At 58.2% G+C, this 9,481-nt stretch overlaps 1 protein-coding gene across 1 annotated transcript; it reads right to left on the bottom strand.

The window, feature by feature from the left end:
- Positions 1-1,065: 1,065 nt before the first annotated feature.
- Positions 1,066-9,469, bottom strand: K437DRAFT_240138 (uncharacterized protein). The gene is made up of 7 exons (XM_013385253.1): positions 6,253-9,469; positions 4,683-6,167; positions 4,324-4,617; positions 3,936-4,254; positions 2,108-3,868; positions 1,652-2,023; positions 1,066-1,565 (listed from the first exon to the last, which is right to left on the bottom strand). The coding sequence occupies exons 1-7, from the start codon at positions 9,181-9,183 to the stop codon at positions 1,441-1,443; spliced, it is 7,287 nt and encodes a 2,428-aa protein (XP_013240707.1). The 5' UTR covers positions 9,184-9,469; the 3' UTR covers positions 1,066-1,440.
- Positions 9,470-9,481: the final 12 nt, after the last annotated feature.

Genomic DNA, 9,481 nt, shown 5'->3' with positions numbered 1-9,481 from the left:
CGAACCATTGTCGATAACGAGCTGTCATAATAAGAGAGCAGAGGAAGAGCATCAGCGACCGTCCTCGATGGACATGAGGAACGAGTAGCGAAAGAGCCCGCGCGCACATAGGGGCGTATGTGCGTTACGGATGCTGGCTTGTGCGCAGCAATCGTGTCACAATATGCATGGATGGATACTCACAGCTGCGACTTCCTCTGCACGCGAGCGTTTGCAAGAAGAGACAACGGGTCAGTAAACATGTTCCGAGGGTACACTTTCGTGGATGCATCGTATCGATGCGCTGTAATCCGCCTACTTATGCCCGACTGACCGAGCCGGACCAAGCGGGAGAGACATTCGAATGCGCTGGTATGTGCTGCATGGCACCAACTCTCCCGCTGGATCCAACCGCAGCGCCACCCGCCCAGCGTCCTGTTAGCTGGCATCCATGAGCAACTCTTCGGCCATACCAACAAGCAGCCATCCACACCGTCTTGCCCTGCGTGAGCACCGTGTTACCTCCCTCGGCCCCGCGCGCGTGCCAGTGTTGATGACTCGGGGGGGGGGGAATCCGGCGACGTGGGGGAGAGGCGACTCACCCTCCATTGTGGGAATACAGGCGTGCGGTGCGTGTGGGAAGCTGTGTACGTCGGCGTCGTTCGTTACTGCGGCTGATGGAACCAGGCGCCTTTGTTGTCTCCTAGAGTCTAGGTGATGGAAGTGGGATGGGGAGAGGAAGGAGGAGGAGGAGCTCGAGAAGAAAGGAGGGGGGTGGGCGGGTGAGCAGTGCAGTGCAACTGTGGCGACTGGCGAGATTCGTTCGAGACTGGGCTGTGGGGTGGGTGTTCACTGGCGCAGCGCACTGCAAGGAAGCCGTGTTGTTCGCGCGCGCGCCCACACAGGCCCAGTGGCCCACTAGTCCAGCCCAGTCCAATCTAGTCCAGTGCAGTGCTCCCTTTGCCTTGCTGGCGCGCGCGCGTGTGTGTCCGTGCGCACTCAACAGAGGCCAGTGGAGAGCGCGCGCGCCGCAACTCTCCCATTAGAGTTGCCCCCTCCTCCAAAATGGGAAGCACAGCACTGCGCACGCGCCACCCCCTGCTACTGGACCTTTCCGCCCCGGCACCTGCCTGCCAGAACGAACCTAGGCTGTCACCATCACGGTCAACGTTTGCCATCATCCTGGTCATGGTCCAAGCCGTGCATGGTCAGGCCGTCGTCAGGAATCTCATCAGCTGCAAAGCCGATCTATCACCGGTTGTTGCTGCTGAACATGCACTAACTACGAAAAACCATGATTTCTATATACGGGGGTATCTCAATTCTCAAAATAGTGGGTATGGATCGAGTCTGGATTCGCCGCTACGCCATCGTCGTCGTCGTCATTATGATGCCCCATCATGCAGGAAGGAATGCGTAGAGAAATGGAGAATGCAGAAATCCAGCTTGCCTGCACGCGCCTCACAAAACAGAAGGGAGCAGCGATGTCATCGAGTCATCCTCGTCCGTAGACGTCCTCTCGAGCTCCCAGGGCGCATTGGACCGTATCGCTTGCATCGTACCGTCCAAGCCGAGCCATCCGTGCGCTGCGCAAAGAGCAAAACAAATGGACATCAGGATGCAGGTTCATATGCGCCATCTGATCCATGTTACTGTACTGCACTGCACTTACCTGGACAGCCGATAAAATATGTCCGCATTGCATTGGAGAAGCGCTCCGCATACTCGGCAGGCGGGAGGATGGTCACGTTGCTCTTCCCGTCCTGCGTCTTGAGTGCCTTCTTCGAAGAGCTCTCCAGTTGCTTGGCGAGCGTGAACGCGCCAATGTAGTCGACGATGCGCACGCGGAAGGACGACGTGATGCGCTCCTGCCCTTCGTCGCCCGACTCGCGCACCCCGCTCACTTTTGGTAGCGGCTCCACGACGCCGACGAGCAGCGAGTAGTCCATCACGTTGGACGCCGTCAGGAATGCCGTGTCGTTGCGCAGCGCTTGCTGGAATGTGTCCATCTCTGCTTCCAGGATGAATGCGCGCTGCTTGTAATCTTCCGAAGCGAACGAATGAAACGAGTCAGATTTATCATATGAAGCGACCCGCTTTGAACATAAAGTGCAGATGTACCACTCACTTTCGATCCACTCGGCGTCCCACCAGACGTGCCCATCCGGATTGTCTCGGTAGTTGGCATTCTTGATGCGGCGATCGCGGATGCCCTTGAGATCAAAGCGCAGCATCCTCATTCCGGCCTTTTCACTCTTCTCTGCATCGTCGAGGTCCGCAAACAGATTCTCGAGGATCATGACGTTTATCTTCAGCTTCGTCTCGTGTGTCTCAGTGTCCTTGACCTTGATGCTGTACACTCCTGCAATCTTGACCAGCAGGGTTGGCTCCTGCTTCGTCATGCTCGCCGCCATGTAGCGAATGTAAGACGGCGCAAATTCCAAGAATGCCTCCTTTTCATCGACGGACCAAACAGTGACCAGCTGCTTGGCCAGGAACCTCCCGTCTGCCGTTTTGTAGAACGCACTGCGGCTCTTGCCGCCAGACGCGGTCCACGAGTGGCACCTGCTGAGGCTTTCCGCGAAGCCATCGAGCGAAACGCCCCACTTTTCGCGCAGAGCTGCAAATTCCTCTGCGAACCACGACACACACGAGACCTTCGTCTTGCCGTGGTACAACGAGTGCTTGATGTGTGGTGACTGCGGATGCTTGTCCTGTAATCGCGAAGAAGGCATTGCTCGAGACGATGTCCCTTTACCAGTGCTCGGCGGGGCGCAGCTTGCCGTCGTGCCGGCAGTGGAAGAATTGCTCTCCTGGAGCAAACGAGAGCCCGTGGTGGTCGGCTCACTGGCTTCAGTTTTACTCGCGTCCTGAGCGCCGGTGCCGTTCGTAAAGCCCGATCCGACCGACCAGATGGCATTCAAAGCGGAAGGCGCAATCGACATCCGCGTGGTCTCTTCTTGCCGTTTCTTTCGCGCCGGCTCAGAGTCGTCCTTTGGGGTGGTCGTGTCTGCTAGCGAGCTTGTTTCTACGCTACTTTCTTCCCCTGCACTACTTGCGTCGGCTTCGTGACGCATGAAAATGCTTGCGAGAGACTTTGGGCGTCTGTGTACCTGAGTGATCCGCGCTCGGAATGTGCTATTAGTTGCATTCGAAGACACGGTACCGCTTTCGATTGTGCTGGTCGTGGTGCCAGCTTCGCCTATAGTATGATCGGTGTCAGGTGCCGGCTCAATCTGAATGTTTACTTCGATAGCAGCACTGGCGGCCTCGACGTTCTTCGGTTCCACCAAGGCGGGTGACTTGTCATCGACAAATGATGGGCCTTCGTTTTCCACGTCTTCCTTCCGTTCGGATGGTTGGGAGATGGACGACGCCACTCTACGCAGTTTGAGCGACAGCATTGAGCCCTCTTTGTTTCGTTTCTTGCGCTTCATGACAGCATTAACGGGCTCAGGCCTGTAGAAAACCTCGTCCTGATCAGGGTCAAGCGCATCCGGGTTGATGCGAGACGAATTTTTGGTGGATGTGCTCCTGGAGGATATGGAGGAGCCTTTGGCCGAAGGTTCTGAAACACCCGATCGCCATTCGAGAATAGCTGCATCCGGCTCGTCGTGTTGAGCTTTTTGAACCACAATCTCTCGCTGAAAGTCGCGCGAGGTGAGCGAAAAGGCAATGATGGACAGCGGCTCATCTTCGCGAACGAGGACGGAACTTCCAGGAAATGGGTGCTTGCCTTGTGCGAAGTATTCCGGCTCTTCGAAATTAGGGCTGCCCATTGCTTTGAGCTCATCTTTAGTCAAATGCTTCCGGGTCCATGCGCTTAAACGATTCTTGGCTGAGCGTGCGCAGTCGTAAAAGACCTTTCGCACATCGTTGATGTAAATAGCTAGTTGAAGAAACAAAAAGTGTAAGTCGTTGCAGCATAACAATGAGCCCTCCGTTGTTGAGCTCACGTTTTGTCTCTTTCAGCATACCATAGAGCCCAAACTCATCTGTGCGAAGCGACGTTCTCAGTCGCGTGAGCAGCGCCAGCGGATGCCAGCGCACGCTATGTGTGCTCGCTGTGTCCTCAGTACCATCTTCGCTTTGCCAGAAAACGCTTTCGGTGTATTCCGAGCCCGGCGTCGAGACAGAAGAGAAGCTGGTTTTGTTGCGCAAGCGCAGTTTGATAGTCTTCCCGTGCTCGTCCAGCTCACGGGCGACGAATATGCCTTCCATCGCGGTCAGTTGATGTTTTACAGATGAGAAGAAGGCTTGGATCTCCAGTCGCGTCTATATTCATATTCGAGCGAGCGAAGCCGATCAGCACTATTTCACATGGGGAGCCATTTCAGCACTTACTCCAGCATTCAGAGAACGATTGATAGGCTCTGGAGACTGCATCAGCGCAGAAGTGCGATCGAGCGGAGCGAGAACCGGGCCTTGCAAGTGCAAGTGGAACATCTTGAATCTTCGAGTGGACACTTTGACGAGGGAATCTCCCAAACGGAAGAAGCGCAAGGGCGGCAGACGAGCATCGTTTTCTGGATCCTTGTTTGGCGGCCAGGGTCGATCTGTCGATACTTCTTGCTCCTGCAAGGCTGCGTTGTACATCATTGCCTCAAGGAATTTACTGAACGACATGAGATAGGTCGCCTGGGAAATTCGCAAACTCGTAAGCTTCTTACATTGCTTTCACCGCGTTGGCCGGCGCTTCTTACCTCTGACATTGGTCGCATGGGGCTCTGTTTGCCCCGTCCAGGAGATGCTCTCCACATGTAGATGCCCTTCTTGGACAGCAATGTTCCATCCGCTGTTTGGCTGGCGTCAACGCGGACAGCATTTTCAGCAGCTGCGAGCGCCTTCCGAGCTTGGTCGTGATCCAGGTGAAGGATCGCAGCGACGGCCTTGATCTCTGAGTCGTTTTTTGCTCCAACTGTGGGTTTCTCTGCTTCTTTCACTTGGCTTAGAACGGGAGCTTTGGCTTTTGGCGTCACGCTGGCTTGAGCTTGCAGCGAGATGAGTCGGCCGCCGTTGACGTAGTGGACAGCAACTTGACGCACGGGCGGCACCACTGCCTGTTGCGCAGACGCAGAAGACTTGCTCTTCGCCGTTGGTTCTTGCTCCAACGGCATCGCAGCAGCCATTAAGCAAATTTCTTCGATCACCTCGCCGAGGGGCACATCTTTCAGCGAGCCGTGCTTGCTGTAGAAGCGCACGAGGTCGTGTTGCCCCGCAACCGCAGGGTAAGTAGCGGCAGAAGACTTGGCGACGTCCTGCTTGGATGCCACAGAGCATGCGCTCACTTCGCTGGTAGCACTGCGTCCCGACACGGAGCGATGCGACGCCGAGTCGGAATGATACTTGGCAGACGGTGTGTCGGCAATGTGCAAACCAACATTTTGGCGAGCACCGAGAACGTCCGTCCCGGACGGCGCTTGCACCAGGAGACCAAAATGTTGGTGTAGAACGAAGTGTTCAACATAATCGAACACTTGTGGAGCAAGGTGCTGTTTAGAATCATTAACGCGAGGCGAAACGGAAACGAAAGCACGTGCTGGCTGCTTTGCGAACCTTGGGCGTTCCCACCTGGGCAGAGGCGCAGCTGCTTGCAGTGCTGTGGTAAGGGTATCTTCCGACTGCAGGACGACAATGCTCGCCGCTTCGTCTACTTGCTTTACGTGCTTCTCGTCGCGGCCTCCAGATTTGGAAATGATTTTGAACAGATGAGCAATTTTGCCCCTGTGCTTTCTCGGCGACGATGTACTGTCGGGGCGCGTCAGCGAGCGCGGCAAGCCATCAGACCCACGTCTGGCGTGGCTGCTCACATCTGAGCTGGTGCGGTGGTGGACAAGGCTGAGCGAAGACCTGGCGGAGGACGCTTCGCCAGCGAGAGGCGGTAATGATGGCGCCCCCGCTTGAGCTTCCGGCGTGGCTCCAGACCCTAGGATGTTCCAGAAGCGCCCCCAGCCATGCTTATGCTCATGTGCTCGAGGTGTGAGCGCACCCGTCTCATCGCTGCTGCTGGTGGGCTCGACAACAGTGGAGGGCTGGGCCTGTGACAAGGGTATGGCCGTCGCAGTGCTGGAAACGGAAGCGTACCGCTCCAACGCTGTGCTCGAGGAGCGCGGTGGACGTCTAGGTGCTGCAAGCCCAGAGTCGAGCATGAAAGCCGACTCAAGCAGCATGGCAGAACCCGCATACACCTGCAAGAGGAAGGCAACGCACGGAGAATCAAGTCAGCATTCTTTTGATATCGCACATCTATGAAGATCTTCACCTGCCACTTACCAAGAGCCGAAGCAGTTCCAAAACGCGGAGACCCTCATCTTCCTCCTCTACCTCAACCTTGAACGTACCCCCTACACACCGCACCCTTTTGGCAGTATCGGAATCCTGCCAATGGCCCGCGGCCAACGGGAACAGATCCTCGCCCTCGAAGATGTCAGGGACCCAAACAACGGTAGAGCGCTGCGACGAGCGATTGACCGACTTTAACGTGCGATCGGACGCCTCGGACGCTTGCTGCGCCGGTCGTTCCCTCTTGGCAGCCATTCGCGCTGCGCAGGATGCGCTGTGCGCCTTAATGGTCCCGCTCCGCTCGTGCCGTCCGAACCTGGTACCACCTGCGCCAGAGGGAGTCCGCGGCTCCCCGGCGACGCGCAGGTCGATGCAAGTACGGCACACGACCATCTTCGCCCACTCGACACACTGTTTGCTGATCTCCTCGGCGTACTCGCGCTTGGCGCGCTCGAGCGCGGCAGTCTCATTTTCCTCTGCCTCATTGCGATTCGAAAGAGTGTATGCGATCGAGCGCAAGGACGCGTGCGAGCTCGTCGGCGCCACGGTGCGGATCCTCGAGGCCAATGCCTGCAGTTCATCAGCAGCAGCAGTGCTGCTGCCTACGTCCCCGATCGCTCGAGCTTTGGCTTGAAACGCTACGCCGGCAGCAATGTTTAGCGATGCTAGCTGCTGCTGAGCTTTGGACACCTTCGGTGGTCCCGCTCGCGGGTTGCGGACGCTTCTGTCACTCTCTGCTGATTGGCCCCTGGCTTCCGTCGAAGCCGCATCCTTGGGAGCATCATGGGTCGGCGAGGAATGACTCGCCATGACACCCAAGACAGTCCCAGCTTCTGTCTGAGCAGGGAGCACAGGCGAAGGTGCAGCTGAAGGAGCGGCGGATGTGGTGGAAGCAGCCTGAGCATCGCTGCCGGCATTTTGATCTCCGTCCACTGTGGGCGCCTGTGCGTGTGTGTTACAGGTGGAATCCTCCGTGCCAGACGTGATCGCTGTGGTCGCTGCCGCCTTGCTCGGGAACTGCGGCAGAGCGTTGCGTTCGATTTTCTTCGGCTTGACCGGCGTAGCAGCGTCGAGCATACGATCATACGGATTTACTGCATCCGCCATGCGAACTGCAGCACTAGCGCGCAGTGTATTACCACCGTCCGCGCCGCCCTCGCGAGGAATGCGTGCCTCCGCATCGCACTGAGATGTCAGAGTACCCGCCGGAGAGCCAAGCGCGGCGTAGTGCCTCGCGAACCACAAAGCGTTGCCCAGGATCTTGATGGCAACATCCCGTTTCCTGAGCCTCGTCCGCTCCTCCTCCCCTAGGAGCTGGTCTATTGCGGCTCCTTCCACATCGCCGAAGGCTTCAGGAGCATCGTGTGGCAAATCGGTGCCACCCCGCTGCGCATCCTGCGGCGCAGAGAATGGGAAATGCGACGACGAGTGCGACCGTTGCAGCGGAGCAGCGCCGACGACCGCGAGCGCCGACGCCGTCTCCGCTGCAAAGCCGCCGGCTCTGGCGAGGGCAGCAGCGGACCAGCCCCCGCCGCCCGTCAAGCCGAGCTTGGCCCAGCCTTTCGCAGCGAGTGCCGCTGCCGCGAGTGCGGCGTACGCGCCGTCGCCGGAGGCCATCGCAGCTGCCGCTGACGAGCCGCTCGTGGCCGCGGCGCCCGAGGGCGAGTGGGCCGCATCGGCGTCGGCGGACGCGAGGGAAGAGCGCAGCTGGATCTCCGCACGCCACTTCATCGCGGCTGTGCGCTGAAGGGAGGCCATCGTAGCGGGCGAGCTGAGGTAGCGCATAGCATCGAGGGTAGCGCTGAAGAGCTGTGGCGCTGTCGTCTCGCCGAGTGGTTCATACTCATCAGCATCGTCATCGCCTCCTGTCGCGCTTTCTTTGGTTGTCGATGCCTTGTTTGGCGCTTGGAGTGTTGCGTCTTTGTCCGATTGCGGCGCTGGTGTTTGCTTGGAAGAGATTGCATTGGAGGTTGGTGCTGCCCAAGCGTGTAAGAGGATTTGCTTGAGGTGCTCCTCGCATTCCAGATCGAGTCCCAGCCCCAGTCCTTGACGCAGAAGCTGCTTTGCGTGCTCGTCGATCGCTTCCTCTTCGCCTCCTTGTTGGCCGTCAGTGAGTTCGTCCCCTTGCGTTCTCTGAGATCCTGATTCGGAAACAATGCTTAGCACTGTTTCTTCGTCCGCACTGGCGGAAGAAGCGCCCTCCACGCGGTGCAGATGACGGACGAACGCCTCGTCGAGTGGTGGCATCTCTTCCGGCCACCACATCTCGACAAACTCGTCCAGCTCCGCCCGTGTCCACTGCGTCTTTTCTGGGGGTTTCGAAGCTCCAGAAGCGGTATCTTGTCCTGCTACGTTGCCGTCTGCAGGACAATTCGCCCGTGCGCCGCTCTTTCCACTGCTACCGACCTTCTGTGACGGGCCATCGCCTGGCAGGAGAGGCAGCGGTTTGCGGATCAGACGCCGCTGAGTTGGCAAACTGAGTTCGAGCGTAGCGCGCCAGTTGCTGTTGCTGCTTGCTTTCGATGAAGCTTCTGACACGATGGATGCGGCGGAACTGATCGATGCTGCGTCCGCGTTCGATGCGATGGACGCCCCTGAAACGCTGCGGCCTGATGGTGCGGGCGACGGAAGCGGTGGGCGCACAAGCGGCGCTTGGCCGTTCGTCAACTGCGCGTCGCTGCTGCTCTTGCTGTTGTTGCTCGTCAACGAGGGTAGGTGTGGCAAAAAGGCAGCTGCCTCAAGAGGACCAGGCCACTTTTTCTTAGGCCGTGGCGTCACGGCAGATGCAAACTGGCCACTGTCTGCGTCGGCCTCGTTTTCTTCTGCCATGGTGACCGGTGTTGCCGGCCTGCCGGGCGGCGAGGAAGGCGGTGACGGCGCTGCTGCGCCTCCCTCTTTGCGGGTCTGCTGCGCTTCGACCATGGTTGTGACCGTTCACGTCTGACCTCAATGAAGCGTATCAAGCTGTCCAGGAGGGCCTGGCCGGGTCGACGTCAACAAAGAGCATGGGTAGCGATCGGCAACCGTGCCAACTGACAGGTGAGTCACGCGTCCCTGCACGCTACGCGAGTTGCGTGCATGGCGTCAAGCGCCGTCCCATGTATTCAATACTTGCGCTCCCTCTGGCGAACCCAAATTCAATGCGAGGGTCTCTACACCATGTGCGATGCTCTCTGACCAGCCTGCACTGTCCAATCACTAGCTCTTGGTAGGCGTTGAT

The sequence above is a fragment of the Tilletiaria anomala genome (assembly GCF_000711695.1).
Source record: "Tilletiaria anomala UBC 951 chromosome Unknown K437scaffold_119, whole genome shotgun sequence".
NCBI classification, from domain to species: Eukaryota; Fungi; Basidiomycota; class Exobasidiomycetes; order Georgefischeriales; family Tilletiariaceae; genus Tilletiaria; species Tilletiaria anomala.
Note: the sequence above shows the minus strand (reverse complement) of the source record. Positions and strands in the feature narration are given on the sequence as shown.

Coding starts and splice junctions, on each gene's coding strand:
- K437DRAFT_240138 (XM_013385253.1), bottom strand. CDS start 9,183: ATGGTCGAAGCGCAGCAGACCCGCAAAGAGGGAGGCGCAGCAGCGCCG. Junction 4,618..4,682: donor CCATGCGACCAATGTCAGAG/GTAAGAAGCGCC, acceptor CGAATTTCCCAG/GCGACCTATCTCATGTCGTT. Junction 1,566..1,651: donor ATATTTTATCGGCTGTCCAG/GTAAGTGCAGTG, acceptor CTCTTTGCGCAG/CGCACGGATGGCTCGGCTTG.